The 17,011-nt window shown below is 38.1% G+C and overlaps 1 protein-coding gene and 1 long non-coding RNA gene across 4 annotated transcripts in view; one reads left to right on the forward strand and one right to left on the reverse strand.

The window, feature by feature from the left end:
• Nucleotides 1–2,925, forward strand: LOC131095558 (uncharacterized). The gene is made up of 2 exons (XR_009115898.1): nucleotides 1–82; nucleotides 2,360–2,925. It is a non-coding gene; the product is annotated as an uncharacterized LOC131095558 (long non-coding RNA).
• The window catches only part of FER (FER tyrosine kinase), a 158,547-nt gene continuing 144,158 nt past the window's right edge, over nucleotides 2,623–17,011 (reverse strand). For all 3 annotated transcript variants that reach the window (XM_058043459.1, XM_058043461.1, XM_058043460.1), the window contains 2 exons: nucleotides 13,960–14,082; nucleotides 2,623–10,552 (listed from right to left, as the gene is read on the reverse strand). In XM_058043459.1, the coding sequence (XP_057899442.1) occupies nucleotides 10,410–10,552; nucleotides 13,960–14,082 (266 nt within the window). In that variant the 3' untranslated portion in view covers nucleotides 2,623–10,409. The remainder of the gene's footprint in view (nucleotides 10,553–13,959; nucleotides 14,083–17,011) is intronic.

A 17,011-nucleotide genomic window follows, 5' to 3' on the forward strand; every position in this document is an offset into this window, starting at 1 on the left:
GTCCCTTGAAGATACATGCCCATTACAGCCTGGTCAAATGGCAGCCTGTTCCTTTGAGGATTCTTTTGAAGATTCTAAGCTAGTTAGTAGCTTGATTTTTCTCTCCCTTGACCTCTTTTTGCAGCAGATTAGGTCATTGAAAGCTACGGGAGCTTAGTTATTAGAAAAATAGAGAGAGCACAGTGCCTCATTATTCTGTATTCTCAAGACAGAGCTATTTCTTTAGTCCTGATGCATTTCTGCACACAGTTTAGCAGCAGTGCCTTTAGTGTAGTAGACCTGCAAGGAATGGAGGGTGATGGAGGAGGAGAATACTGATGAAATAATATCAAAGACCTCTGTGCATTGCAGTGTTAGTGCTATGTGCATGTGTCATTGGCTTGTGTATTTTCTGTGGTTATCTGTATCATGTCCCTTTAGGTGTAAACTGTCCAGCTGTAATCAAGACCATATCAGTGAGGTTACTGCATTTTTGCATTTTCTAATGGCTGGAACAGGAGTTCAAGGAGGATTGAACAGTAGCTGCATTGTGTGATGAGACAATCCTTTAAACAATTTTCATATCAGGAGCTTATCAGAAAATTCTGGCCCTGGTGAAAGTTCATACTCAGTGATCTGTAATGGCCCTTGAGCTCTACACTGAGTAAGTAAATCTTATTGCAGATTTCCTCAGACTTATTTTTAGGGGGTAGATCTACCAAAAATCTTAAATATAGCAATACTTGGCTTTTGATCTCTCTATGGTCCTCAGCTAAGTTAAGCTTCCAGAGTGTGGAGCTGGTGGAAACACAGGGATCTAGGAGAACATTTACAGAAGTCAGCAAACCTAGTGTGCCTCTAAATTGAATATGCTGAAAAAACTCACTCCCCAAAACAACTCTCTCCATCCCTGATTTTGCACAAATTCCCCTCATCACCAGGCTGAAGGCAGGCACATTCTTCTACTTGGAGACTTCAGATGTGAGTCTCTTCTGTGTCTCTGAGCAAGATTAATCTCTCCTTCATTTAACAAAAATGTTATTTCTGCCAAACATCAAGAGAGGATTCTAACCCAAGTATCAAAACACTTTTGCATGCACAGTATTTGGATCTAAAAGGGAGAAAAAGAACAGATCCAGCTTTGACATGCAAATGGCTGGCTGTCTGGAAAAAGAACCCCAAAACAGAACTGCTACCCAGGATCAAACCTTGTGTGTCCAAATGTCCTCTGTGTGCAGTTTTGCCAGTTGCACAGTATCAGCAACATTAGGGCTCACAAGTCAGCAAGACATAAAAAGTCCCAAGTGAAGAACTTGAACTGAAATACAAAATAAGGCGCTATGGTCACCTGGGAATTGGGGAGTATCTACCTTGGAGCATTTTCTTACTGCAGGCCATGAGGTTTGTTAGGATAAGATGTACCTGCATGGCTAAATTTGCCATCTCAAGAATAGGGAAATGCTATGATCTGCCATTTAAAGCAGTCCTTGTGCACCAGTGTCCTTTGGGATCTTGTGAGAAGTCTTAATCAACTAAATCTTCTCAACAGCAAATCTTTTAACTGTACTTCTAAACTGGAGAAACTGTAGGACTGTTCAAAGTCCCTGATCTCCTTCAAGGCTCCTTTCTTCAGCCTCATTTCTACTTCACTGCAGTGACACTTCAAATGAGGAAATCTATCACCACCCTGTGCCGCTCAGTGTTTGGCAGTCACAGATTTTCAAACAACATATTTCTATTTGGAGGCCAGGCATCACTGAGAAAAACAGATTTGGCTGCAGTAACTTCAGTAACTTTTTCTAAAATAATCCTGCTAATAAATTACTCTCAGCAGAATTGTACCAGACCTGTGTGCAACCCCATGCTGTGCTGTCTTCTGTTTCAACACACACTGGGAAAATTCAGTGGACAAGCTTTGGACTTACACATTATCCATTCATGATTACTGGGAGATGGTGGGGAAAAACACCTCAAAGGTTTTTAAAAGGGAACAACTGTATTCTATCAGAAAAAAAATTGACACAAATCCCAGGTACCTCAGTCCCACTTAGGAACCAGAGCTGTAAATTGCCTTACATGCTACAAACTCCTTCCTCAGTCAGGCACTAATCATAGGGCTCTGCCAGTGTGCAGAGTGCTTAACAACACCATGTAAGGCGCAGGTACCCAAAATCACATCCTTCTGCCTGGTTTTCGGTCTTCAAACAAGGTGCATTTGCAGGGAGCATTAGGCAGTGGAAGAAGTTCTTCATATAGGGGTATTCATACTTTATGTTACCCACAGGATCTCAAAATATGTTTGTATTTTTAAGGCATAATAATGTTCTCATAACAAAGTTCTCAGCCCATTTCAACATCTCCTTTCCCTTCTGTCCTCTAGGTTACTTCTTGCTTCAATTTCTTCTGATATGCAAAAGGTAAACAAAAGTATTGCAAAACTGCGAGTGAGGATCATACAGAAAGATTATCTCCAGAAATTTCAAAAAAAAATCAAATCAAATTGGGTCTCCTCCTGCTGTGTGAAACAGAGTATTTTGAATTGTGTCTATTCCCAAAAGCAATGTTACTAGAATTGGTCTTCCACTTGATTACAGAGGCAAATGAAGAAACACAACTTGTAAATATCAAATAAAATGAGACTGCTTGATACAAATATTTTACATTTATTGGAAGAGTACAGTGAAACGGGGACTGCAGACTCATTAGTGGTAAGTGGTCCAAAGGAGAAGACAAAGGACTATTCAAAAAAGGTCTGCAGTTTACAAGAAGACTGAAAATCTCTTACATAACAGCCTAGGAAAATAAAAAGTTAGCTTGAGTTCTAAAGTGTAACTTAAAAGTATATAAAAAATTGGCAAATAAATAAAGTTAAAATGCAGATCTATTTAAAATTATAAAGGACCGACAACTGGCAACTGTAAAACATAGTTATAATTTTCAGACTTGATTAAAAGCCAGATAAATTCACAAATGTTGTTTCTTTTTTTTTAAATTTTATTTTACATGTACTTTAGGGAAGAAGGACCCATTTCCAGTGTTATGTATTATCGATCTGTTTCACAAATATATTATTTTTAAACAACAAAGAGCATAAAAGGTGCTTCACCTGATATTGCTGGTACGTATTTTGGCACAAAATTGAGAACTGGATACCATCTGCAAATGGCATCTGTGTCCACTCAAGGCTTCTGGTGACAAAAGTCTGGCTTGTGATGGCAAGCCAGTGATGTGAATTTCCCTCCTTCCCTAACACCCCTGTTCTGCCTCCAGCTGCCAACAGTTACACAAAGGAAAAGCAACACATGCAATTTTAAAATCAGCAGTCCTACAACCCCAGCCCAAGTTTCATCCTTGGAAGTCCTTTAACAGAAGGTACAAGGTAGGTGTTTAATGCTGGCTTTCACTCCTCAATGTTTCTCTGCAGGAGTCTGCCTGCCTTGTGTGTCCTGTGTGATGAACCTGTATCATGGAGTTTTTTCCTATTACATGTTTTCGGCATTTTAGTGAAAACTAAGTGGGAAGCTTGCTAAAAAAAAACAAATCAACTTGTGATTTACAGGTAATGGTACAATTAACACTGGAAACAGACATGTAAACAGGCATTTCAACTGAGACCCAGTGCAAGAGCAGTTCCCTGTACACAACAATAATGCTTATCTCCTGGAATTGCAGGGTTCAGCACTTAATAGTGGTGGAGCTGTACAATTATTTCTGTAAATAAATGTTGTATGACATAACGAATTCAAATTCCTGAAAGCAAAATGATCAAAATTAACACCATCTGAAAGGTCTGTTTAAGAAGAAGGAAGTTCACAATAAGGCTGAAGTGGAATTAAGTAATTGCTGTTGATTTGGAAAACGCTGTTCCAATCTAGCCTGACAGCAAAATGTCAAGGTGCATATTTAGCTCTTTAATTCTCCATATGTGGGGCAGGATGTTCAGTATTGTAAACCAGACAGTAACAAATGTTGTTCCTCCGATGTATCTTATGATGCGGACAATTTGTGATACAGCTAGGGTCTGCAATTTCATTAAAAATGTGATTTGAACAATTTGTTTTACCTTGATTCATGGTTACTTCCATTTTCATACAAACCCACTGCCCCAGGTTTTAAAGTTTAACATCACCACATTACTTCTTAATTAAACAACAGCAGGAGTGTATTTGGACTTTTCTGTCACCAGAATAATTTCATTTGATAAGTGAAAGGGTGCCATCTGTGATACATGGAGCCTTCAGAATTAGGAAATATTTGAGAGATGCAACAGTAAAGATTATTACAGCAGAGCTCAGCTGGAAGTGTAAGATTGCTGCAACCCTCATTAGAGAGCAGAAAGATTCTTTGAGAATTGAGGCAACAGCTCAGAGTCAATTGGTTATGTATCAGTTATCCAAGAATTTTGGATTATTACTTGCATGTAATAGCAAAGGAATTCTTCATATGTTGAGAAAGACTGAGCTGACTGAAAAGAGTACAGCGCATCTTTTTTTTTTAGTAATGGAAAGTGCTGGCACATACTTTCAATATCTGTAATGCAAAGGGAATCACTGTTCTGATTTTTGTTTTAAAGTCTAATTGCCTTATATTGATGAAGAGTTTCAAGGGCTGGCTTACTTACTGTATTCACAAAACTTAAGTAGTTATCTATAAACATTTGTGTTTCTAAAACTAGATGACAGATCCAAATAGTAGCAATTCAGGATTTTCCCAAGTGTTCTCTGCTCAGTGTGAATCCTAGGTTACCATACTGATTCAGAGGCTGTATTTATCAGTAAACAATAAATCAATTAAGTTGTATTTACAAGGTGTTCCACTCTGGAGACAGAGGAAGAAAGAATCTAGTTCATGGCTCTTCTGTGTTTTAAATTCATGACCTCAGTCAACTAGATTTAAGGGTTTTATTTATCAATTTTTTCTAAATATGCCTAGAATTTTTTTGTTTGAAGAAGGCATATGGATCTGAGATCTTTAAATGCACCACCCTTCCACAGCTACAATCTCAAACACCTACAAAACAATTTAGCTACTGAACTAATTAGTTGTTTAGCTCACACCCCCACCCCCAAATAAACCATCTGAAACTTCTAATTTAAGTCCTGCCTAGATGATGTCTGAGAAAATGGCACTCTGAAATAGCCAATAATATAGAACTGCCTGAAAATAAAACAAATCTGAGTTAACACCCAAGTTCTATACTTGGACATATATTTCAGCTGAAATTTTATATCAAAGAGAAGGGGACATAATGGTAACTTAGGGTTGTTGGTGGAGGTAGCATTCCCTGGGAGAGAACAGTAAATACACCTCTGAAATTTTCTGTTTTATAGAGTAGTACTAAGGCTGAAAAACAGATATTTCTTTTGCTTATTTGACAGAGAAGTGAAATCAAGGTGGATTCTAGGGTCAAAACTCTGAAAGTTTAAAGTCAGGGGCTTCCAGCCCTGTTCTATATGGCACTAATTATAATGAACATAATGACTCTGATAACTGGATGTGAAAATACGCAAAAATGTTGGAGCTACAGGCAGATCTTGCTGGAATTTTCAATGAGAGAATCTTCCGTTGTTTAAAATTTCAGGTCTCAGCAAAGTAAAGTTGGTATTAATAACATACTAAACGGCAACTCTGCAACGCATATAGGAGCTGGATATAACAGTTCAGTACCACTTTGAGGAAATAAATGGTAGTAATAGTTGACTTTTCATAATGTGACGTGTGAATGGATTCTTCCATTTCAATTTGAAGCTTTCCACCTTTAAGTTTTATGTGTTTATAATGGGAAGCTACCCCAGGGAATAGTTACTCTTAGAAAACCTTGATAGGCTCCTGAGGTTGATTCACTTTCCTAGTGAGTTGTTGCTGGTTATTAAGGACTGCTTTTTTTTATTTTTTTCAGTAAATCTGCAAAAGGGGAGTGAAAGAAAACATTTTCAATAGAGCTGATATTTCAAATTGATCAGATCTCTTAAAAACTCATGGTTGTTTGGAACTTCAGGAATACTGGACTTGCCCTGTGCTTGCCACACACCTTTTGATTACTAATTGAGGTCCTGTATTACTAATTACTAGAAGTGAAGGACTGCATGAAAACCACTCTAAGAGGAAAAAAATGCATTGCTTCATTGGTAGACTGACTAGCCTAGGAAGAAAGCTTCCAACAATATCTGAAGTCCTTTTGTGCTTTACAAGAAGAAAACATTAATTGGCAAACTCTTCCTTTAACAGCAAACTATTTTATGCTTAGCCATAAAAATGTTACAAATCCAAGAGCACTGGCACAAACAAATATTTCTAGCGCCTAAAAAGAGGACAGCTGTTACAGAAAGTGGACTCTCTCAGCTTCTTTCTCTTTATTTAATCTTTATAATGAGTTATTATTTGTGACAATCAATTATTCTCAGAACTGCTGAATACCATGTTTGATGACACTATCTACACTCTAGCTTAGGTCTTCAAATATTGCACTCCCTTAAGTCTGTGAGTAGCACTGACATTTAGAGGATATGACAGCAAGAATACCGGAAACAGGGCTAGTATTTCATCACTGTTGTTAAATATTTGTGCAGCAGCACATCTGAGAAAACTGGAGGGGAGACATTTGTAAATACTTCTGAGACTTGGTTACACTGTAACCTCAGAAAAATGTAGGGGATTTTTCTTCTTTTTTGTTTTCTTTATAACCTTTACAATGAGTGCAAAAGGGGTAACAAAATAGTTATAAAGAGATAACAAATAGGTAACTTCATAGTCAAGTTTAATCATGTGCTTGTATTTAAGTAAGCATAACAGGTGGTCAAAGACATTAATGAAAAAATACTTGAGTATGAATAACCTAGTATTTCCTTAACCAGTTTTCTCTTTCCTGTCAGTGAGAATGGGCTTTACCAGCTGCAGTTCTCACTGATGGCCTTCTGGTGATGCACTTCCCAATAACGATTTCCAAAAAAGTTTTAAGCAATTCTGCAAAAGGGCATATTTTTGTTAAGAAGAAATGCAATATAACTGTAGCTGATAAACAAAAAGCTAGTTCATTGTTTTTTTACAGAACTAATGAAAATGCACTAATTTCAAAGAACTAATTTCAAAGTTAATGCCTTTGTGGGATGCTAACACTACATCATCACCCTTTGCTGAACCAAGGTTTGTTTCCAGACAAGATACTTTCCCTATTTTACTTTTCATAAAATAAAGAAGCTGAGAAAAACTTACGACTTCACTGAGGACTGGACTTGGAAGAAAATATGCACTAATTTTCTACTAAAAACAAACTAAGGATGCACTTCTTGCTGTCAAAGCAATTTTCTTACAACAATGAATGCAATTGCTAGGAAAAACATGAAAATAAGAGAAAACCTGTTGAAATCCCTCGCACATTACAAGCTGAGGATAACAGTATTTAGAGTTTCCTACGTTTAACAATATAAAATAATTCAGGATTCTCTCGGGGTCCCTCTGGTTGTGACAATGCCAGTGTAACAACCTAACCTGAAATCCATGCTTGCCAAAGAGGCTGAAGCTTAACTTCTTTGTAAGTTCTCTTTTTAAGTTCCCTAAACACAGTACATGAGCCAAATGACCTGGCTAACCTGGTAAGATTAACCTGGCAAGATTAAGTCATCAAGAGGCCATGTTGAGAAGATATTGCAGCTTTGCTTCTTTAGTGCCATGTCTTTCTTTTAAATTTCATGGCATGGCAGGCTTGGTTGTGAATGCTCCTGTGAGAAACCTACAGTAGCTATAGGTATGGAGTCCACTTCCTAAATTGAATAGTTTCAACACTTACAAGTCAGACATGACAAATAAATTCTGCCACAAACTGTTAAATGAATGCTACAAAAAGTTTAAATAATTGAAAAGACATGTACCTGTGTTGAAATTTATTCTATACTTACAAAGCCATTCTGGTATTCTCCCAAAGTATTACTAGTTTTGAACTGAACTGGTGCCTACTTCAGTAACCATAACAAATTTTTCCAATGCTGTAGAAATTCCCTGTTTTAAAAATACTTCAAATTTAAACAGAAGTGTGATATATATGTATGGAGGTTAATAATTCCAGAATAAAATGTTAGTACTGTTTTTATCCTTCTATGAGAGTCAGGATGGTGACTGGTTAATTTATGACAAATAAAACAGTATTTTATTTTATCTGAATGAAGCAGTATTTCTTGCTGTCAAGAGGGCATATGGCAAAGAAACAGTCCATCTCTCTAATAAAAGAATATTAACTCTCTAGAAAAGCTATGAATGCTGACACTGTCATCCTTACTTGCAGACTTCAGGGATGCATATGTGAGGAAACGCTGTTGGATGGATTTTCCCAAGTGATTGTGAAACATCTCTTAGATCTTAGTACATTTCCACTTGCATTAGCATACTAGCAAATTAAGGCACAGACTCTGTGTACTACTTAGAAGCATACAAGCTAACAAGAACGTTTCCTATAGCTCTTGAAAAATATCTCTGGGCTACTTGAAGTACAGAACTAAGTAAATATATCCAGTACACTTACAATGAAGTTTTAATTTATGCCACCAAGTTTTCCAAGCACTACACTTTAATGGGTATGTGTATGTAAATGCTTCCTTATCTCCAAGAAAAAAAATCACTTAACAAAATGCAAGAAGCACTTACCATTCCTTACAGCTGGATACTGACAGTACCACCTCAAAGGCAGGTGATGTGATCCCACACAATCATTCACTGTTGTAGCTGGACACTAATTCCTATGTAACAGACAAATTCTTCTAGCCTACACATATTTTGGTCACATATAGCCCTAAACCACCACTCAGCACTACTGTAAATATACTCTAGAGAGCAAAAGATGATGTGGACAATAGAAAAGCCACCCTAACAGAAATAAAAATGTAATGTAGCCACTGACTTCACTACATCTCATTCCCACTGTAACACTAAAATATAAGGCTAATTAACATTCCAGATGCTGTGTTACTTACTATCCCTGTTTCTTACTTGCATTAGCAGCAACTAGTATCCCTTGATCTGAATATTTCAGTAAATTCCTATAAGTATTTTAAGCACCTTAATGCTGGAATTCAGACAGGGATACAGTAACTTGTTCCTATTTTTATTCGGAGTCCTAGAAAACAATTCCAGCTGCAAAGAGGACCCAGACTCAAAGTAACAAATGGTGCACTTCCTCCCTCCACTATCTAGTAAGGTTTTATTCTTTCTGGCTTTTTTTAATATATATTTTATATGTATATATATACAAACACAAGGTTTATATTCTTGGTGCATTTAAACCTTGTTTATCCCCAGTCTTTTGATATTTGATTGCAATAATGTAAGAAAAATAAAAGGTTAGTATTTCTACTCTGCTGTTCCCTGTCAGAGGCTTTAAACATACTTCTTTCCTTTTGGTTGTCTGCACAACTTCCTCATGCCATACAGAAGTAGTATTTTCCTTTGGACACTATGCATGAAATGTTCTTTTGTTCAGAATAAACTTTTGCATGCTCCAGCTGCATTCTGAGAATTTCTACCAATTTCAGGGAAAAAATCAGGGTCAAAAGCAAATCTAGCAGCATATTTTTTTAGTGCCTCTAAGATCAATTATATTTGTCATCTGCTGCTATCATTAATAAACCTCTTTTTCTTGGCCTAGTACTTTCACATATTTTTTGGAAGGCAGATAGTTTGCAGTATTTCTTAACATGTGCTAAGAAATATACTTTATATTGGTCCTTTTTTTCCTAAAATAAACATAGGTCACCATAAAAGAAACATGCTACTGAATTCTGATGGCACTGAAGGAGAAAAAAGGCATTATTTAAATAGATCACATAAAAAGTCAGAAGTATTTCTACTGTATGGTAACAGATGCACAAGTAATTCAACTACCAAAAATTCTGGATTTTTCCATTTGGTAAGCATATTTGCATCCAGAATCTAACTGAGCTTCATGCTTCAAACCAAGTATCACCTAAATATATTAAATGTAGAAAGAATTTAAAAAAAAAAGCTTCTAGTTGAAATACTTGTCAAAACTGTCTTGAGTTCTAAGGCCAACATGTATGACAATCCCCACATTAATATGCTGACATACAGGACAGGGATAGCAGAGTGGGAGCACAGCTTAAAGTAGAATACATCTGAAAATGTCACTAGCAGTTATTTGCTGTAAAACAGAAAAAAGCCACAGTCCCTTAAATTTATAGTATGTGCTTTCCTATGTACATGTAACCTAAATTACAGTACTACTGTGACTGGATATATAGCATTTCGCAGTACATATCTTTAATGCAGGTGTAGGCACCATTCAAGATGGTACACCAGTTAATTTCAAAGGAATCCTAGAAGAATATTGCAAATAATGCTATATAAATGCATAGTGTTTGAGGGAAACAATTACTTCACTGGAAAATAAAGTCCCAGACATTGAGTTTGGCACTTCTTCATCACTATGTCACTTTCTTTTTGATTGAAGACAGCTCTTTCTGAATCTCACTGAATTTTGGCCGGTTTTCTGGCTTGTAGTCCCAGCATCTCTGCATTATTTTATATATTTCTTCTGGACATTTTTGTGGTGCAGACATTCGGTAGCCTGTTACACAGAAAAAGTGGAGAAAACTTTTAGTACTGAAAACAGATGCTTATCGACAAATCTAAAAAGATAAGAGCAAAGTTCAAATATATCATACAGACCTTCAAGGCAATATGAGGAACATCTTAAATACGTATCCTATACATGACAGATAATTATGAAACTAATTAAAATTCAGTACCAGTGACATTCAAGTTGTGATTCTGCCGATCCCTAATAGCAGCAACTCACACAGATTTCTTTCTTGTATCTTAGGAAGCAGCTACCCTCTGGTTTTCAGTTGTATTTCCTTACTTCACTGCAGTGAGGAAACTGATAATAAAAATGAAGATGTGAGTAAATGTATTTGCTCCTTTTGACGATGTATCCACTTTTATTCTCACATTTCTTCCCCTTTTTGTCTCCTTAAGGAAGTTCTTCCCCACCTGCACTTCAGTAATTAATTTTTCCTCTCTCTGTTTTCTTGACTTTTGGATCTTTCCATCTTATCTCAAATCTCTTTCTCTTCTGGTTTGCTTAAACAGGCAGTGCCTTCCACACTTCTCTGCTGCCATCAGCCAAGGAGTTCTCTGACTTGACAATGAGCAGGAGAATGGACAATCAGTTAAGTAAATTAGCAGCTAATCATTCAAAAGTCGCAGGTAAGTGGCTATTCAGGCATATCATCAATAGCCTGGACCACAGAGGTGTACTCACAGCAGTGAAGACAATTTCTCAATGAGTAGGAAGTTGGGAAAAATGCCAGGAGGATTGTATGTATGGACAAGGAGCTCCTGGACAAAATCAAACACAAAATCAGGTAATGGCAGGAATACCAAAACACTGCCTGAGCCTCCAGGGACGAAGCTAAGAAAGACAAAGCCCAGAAGGGCCTGAATCTGGCCAGGCATGTCAAAAACAACAAGCAGAGCTCCTCTCACTATGCAGGGGATAAAAGGCTTGAAAAAATGTGTGCCCACTGCTGAATGAGGCACTGATCAACTCAGCAACACAGGACAGGGACAAGCTAAGGTACTGAACACTTTCTTCATCTCAGCCTCTACTAGCAAGACCAGCCTCCAGGAATCCCAAACTCCAGGGATCAGTGACAAAGGCTGGAACAAGGAAGACGTGCCCTTGATGGAAGAGGACCTGATCAGAGAATACTTAAGCGCACCAGATTTAGTAAAGTCCAGGGGCTCTGATGCACCCCTGAGTGCTGAGAGAATGGCCTGATGTGACTGCCACATCATTCCAAATCATCTTTCATACATCGCTTCAACTACAGGGAGGAGTACCTGAAGACAGAAGTAAAGCGAATGCCACTCCTATCTTCAAGTCAGAGCACCCAAGGAACTGCAGGCTGGTCAGCATCACATTGATCCCAGAAGGTGATGGACCACCTAATGCTGGAAGCAATTTCCAGGCAGTACAGAGAAGTCATCAGGAGTAAGCATGCAGAAAGTCAGCATGGACTCACTAAGAGCACGTCATGCTTGACCAGTGTGAGAAACTTCTTCAATGAGATGAGTGGCCTGATACATGAGGAGATTTCACTGTAAAATTCCACAAAGACACCTTTGAATTTATGGGCTAGAGACAGGACAGGGAGGTGGACTGAAAACAGGCTGAACAGTGAGCCCTGAAGGGAGGTGGTGAGTGGTTCGAAGTCTGAGTGGAGCTCCAGGGTCCAGTCCTGTGTCGCACGTTCACTAAGGCTGAGGGTGAGGGGCAGGCGCCCCCTCAGCAATGGTGACACAGCACTGTCCCCCTTGCTGGTGGCACCGAGCTGTGAGGGGGTCTGATACACTACCAGGTGGTGGTGCTGTCCACAGGGACAGGCTGGAGAAAGGCAGGAGGTTAGGGCCAGGAGCTCCTGGAGAAAAGGGCTGACAGGAGCCTCAAGAATGGGAAGAGCCAAGTGCTGCAGCCCCAGGCACCAGCAGGGCAGGGAATGCCGCGTGGGAAGCGGTTTGTCAGGAAAGGCCCTGGGGCTCCTGCTGGACACCAGCATGAGCTCTTCCGGCAAAGAATGCTAATGGCACACTGGGCTGCACTAGAAGGAGGGCTGGAGCAGGTTGAGAGAAATCATCTGCCCAACCTGTTCAGTACTGGCTGGAAGTTCTGGGTGGAAGTTCCAAATAGGCCACATCTGGAGTTCTGGGTCCAGTACTGGGCTCCCCAGTACAAGGCAGACACAGGCACAATGGAGAGAATCTCATGAAGGATCACCAAGGTGATGGAGGCACTGAAACATCTCTCTCTCCTATGAGGAAATGCTGAGTGAGCTGGAGCAGCTCATCCTAGAGAGGAGAAAGCTCAGGGGATCTCAGCAATGTATATAAACACCTGCAGGGAGGGTGCAAAGAAGGTGGGTCCAGGCTCTTTCCATGCCCAGTGACAGGACATGGAAGTGATGAGCACACACTGAAACATGAGAAATTCCTCCTGAGCATCAAGAAACACTTTTTTCCCTGTGAGGGTGACTGAGTACAGATTGTCCAAAGACAATCACATTCACAGAGATATGCAAAAGTCATCTGGATGTGATCCTGCTGAGCTGGGTGGTTGGACCAGACAACATTCAGAGCTCCCTGCACACCTCAGACATTCTTTGAGTCTGTGATTCCACAAATTATCAGACAAATATGGCTCAGGCTCCAGGATTTGATTTGGCCTTTAAGGAGAAACTTTATTATCACCTACAGTGCTTATAAAACTATAACAAACACTGACAATGTGTGTAAATCAGCAAACCGGAGTTTGTTTGTTTGCCGTTTGTTTTTGTTTTAAATAATTTGGAAATTTAACTAGCCTAGAACATATTTATAAATTTTACAGTAGTATTATGTAAGGAAGGAACACTTCTGAAATGTCACTAAAGACAATGAAAATAAATCAAACTCCTGAACTCCTACTCACAGTTATTTGCTATTTTAACCTTTTGATTATTTAGTAAAAGAGAAATGCAGCTTGCAATGCTCAACTAGCTTACCATTCTCCACCATAATTGCTAAATCTTTCTGTGAAATTATTTAATAAAGAAGATGGAATGATAGAGATTTTTTTCTGGCAGTTCAGAATATTTATACCTGCATTAGCATAATCTTAAATAATTCATTCTGTTCAAGCTTCTGCTTTGCACAGCAGTAAATCCCTCCTTTCCATCTCACCTGTTAGTTCTGCAATAATGAAAGTCAGCATGCTGTAAGTCTTCCAACGTTTAAGTTACTGGTCAGTGTATTCCTTTTTTTCCAAAAGGCCTATATACATCACTCTACTCCTCCCAGAGAGCTAGTCAGCAGTTTAGGAAACCTCATACTGTTTTTGCTAAAGTTGCTACAGAACTTGTATGTTATTTCTTGGCTATTTTACGCTGAATCCTAACCATTTATCCAGCATTTGTTTCAATTTCAAGGAATAATTACCTTTCTCAACTTGTTCTCGTGCTTGTTGGTTGGTCATTCCAGGGTATGGGCACACTCCTAAACTGAAGGTCTCCCACAGAAGGATTCCAAAGCTCCATACATCACTCTCAGATGTGTATCTCCCTAAAAAAAGGAAAGCAAACCTTGAATTTAACATACAGAGAAATTGGTATTTCAGATAATTATGGCCCAAATTTCCTGTAAAGGAAAAGTGTTATACTGGCAATCTTCAGGCAAAACAAAGCTGTAGCTACTAATAAAACATTCTACAGATTTCACAGTCTCCAGTATTTCAAAGAATGAACAAATTATATTAAAGCAAAAACTCTGGAGTAACATAAGCTAACTTTAAGTTCTACACAGTATACAACTCCAGTTTGTCAAGCAAGTTAAGAATTTCTTTCCTTCTTAATGTACAAAAATATTTTTCTTTTAATATAAAAGGACAAAAAAAAGTCAGAGTTTTCCTACTCATTTACAACTGCTTTCAATTCCAAATATTCTTTAAAAAGTTACCTTTTCTAGTTCTCCATTTTAGCATGGCAGTGTTTATTCTGAGAGGAGCTACCACCAACACTGCTTCTAAGTGTGAAGAAGGCCCGGTTCTTATGCTTTGAGAAACTGATCTCTGAAAATCAAAGTAAGGCTGGATGCTGCAAAACTGACACACCCAATAAGTTTAAGGAAAAAAAAAATCAGGCCTGCTGGTTCAATTGCCTCCAATTATGCTTCAGAGATAGCAAAACAGATAATTGATAGATAACTGAATTCCAAGCCTCTTTGTGGAATTGTAGCTTTCTATTACAGGGAAACATTTTGGAGCAGATATTTCTATTGTCCCTGATGGATTCTCATTAGAAAATTAAGACTCCCAGCCTTTTGCAGCAGAATCAGTGAAAATGTTACCTTAAAAATCCATTTTCAACATTTTTCATGACTGTTCTTCTTTGTTGTGTACTATTACTTTGTATTTACATATCTTTATTCTTAAAAACAACACTTGTGAATGTATTGCTTGTTTATCTCTAATCGTCAAACAAGCCAAACTAAGCCACTTCTGACTAGGAAAAAAATGAAAATACATGTAAATTACAGCAACAGTTGATGACAGTGACAACTTCTGACGTCAGAAATCTCAGTTTACTCTTAGACTAAATATCACTTCAAGCTGTGCTATGTTAGCTTGTGTGCTTCATGGTTGGCAATTATGGATATTCACTATGCTCTTTGGAGTAAGATTAGTTTTCTTGTCTGTGTATCAACTTTCCACAGTTGGGCATCCAGTAATTTAACACTTTTCACTGAAAGCATTCAGCAAATACAAGATAGGTGATTAGCTGGTTTTTAGGCTTTTTTTACAGAAAGTACAAGTTCTGTACAGTTAATTATATTTTATGCTATTACATTATCTGAGGGGAAAAAAAGAAGATCTGTTTAGGAAAAAATCCCAAGTCCTCCCCACATTACTACTAACATCACAAATAACTCAAAATATTTAAAAATTAGGGAGAAAACATACATATTAAATGTATTTTAGTTTTCAAAGATCAGGAAGCAAAAATACCCCATAATCATCCTAAATATGTGCCGATTTTGGTGGGGTAGGATTAATTCTGTTCACAGTGCCAGGTACAGGGCTCTGTTTTAGATTTGTGCTGAACTCAGGTTTGATAATTCAGTGATGGTTTTGTTATAAAGCCTTCCCTGCTTTTCCCACTGCCATGCTGGTGAGGAAGCTGGGGGTCCTTGGGAGGGAACACAGCCAGGACAAGCGATCCCAAACACACCAAAGGAAGATTCCAGACCATGTGACATCAGGCTCAGTGTATGAGGTGGGGGGACCAAGGAAGAAAGGGGAGCTCTTTGGAGTGATGGGGTTTGCCTTCCCAATAATGGTGTAGAATGGCTCTGAACAGCCACAGAACCCACAGAACCAAAGCTTCCATTTCTCAAAAACTCCAGTGGCATCTGAATTTTGCTTCTAACTTCTGACACAATTTGTGACAGAACCACAACATTTGCCCTAGCCTGGTTCCTAGCCTTCACAACTTGTGGGTTTTTTTTAAATTAACATACTTTAGTGACCACTCTTAAATTTGTCATATACAGTGACTTCAGCAAAGACAAAAAAAAAGAACTTTTTTGTAGCTTCTTAACCACATTGGCATTCATGTAATGTCCAAATGATCCTATTTCTCATTTTCCTGCAGCCTTTGAATCTTGATATTCAGGACTGACCTGGCCAGTGGTTACCAACTAGTTTTGAAATACCACAGATTTAATTTTATTTCATTTTGATATCTTAAAAACCACCAATCATACCTACACATTTCAATGCAATTATTACAACCTTATTATTAGAATGGAAAACAATAAAACATAATCCAGTAAGTTTTACTAGTATCTTTCAAGGGAATGGAAAAATCTATCCTTCAAAAACACACAGAAATCTTCCATGACATTTTGAAAGTTGAATACTGACTGCTGAACATATCAACATGTTTGAGGGAGCTTATTTACCAAACATTACAGACAATGACCTATAGCTGCTGGAATATGTATGTGCTTTAGGAAACACAAAGTAAGTTGATGTTAATCAACAATCCCCTCTTCTCCTGTACTGTGCAGAAAAAACAGACTCAGCAGTACAAAGTGAAGGTGTGGTCACAAGAGCCTGTTTCCTGCTAAATGCAGTCAACTGGACCACACATGGTTATAAAGATAGGTTTTCATAATACATCAAAAACACCATATGTATTTCCAAAATAACAGAAATAAAAACTCAAACCACCTTTTATAGTGGATCAAACACCCAAAAGAGCAAAGCATTCACCAGTGAATGTTGGCAACACTAACACCTCTTAGAGTAACTGGTAATACAGGATCAATTACTAAACTGAATTTACTGTCAGCCTTTTAAAGGGAAGATCTGCATTACTGTGTTATGTCATTAATTGCTGCAAAAGTGCTAATGAGAGGAAGCATTCTGCTATCAATCATAATTCACAAACTTATGATTTCCAATGCATGATTTCTGAAAAAAAGGCTAAAT

The sequence above is a fragment of the Melospiza georgiana genome, chromosome Z (assembly GCF_028018845.1).
Source record: "Melospiza georgiana isolate bMelGeo1 chromosome Z, bMelGeo1.pri, whole genome shotgun sequence".
Classification (NCBI taxonomy): domain Eukaryota; kingdom Metazoa; phylum Chordata; class Aves; order Passeriformes; family Passerellidae; genus Melospiza; species Melospiza georgiana.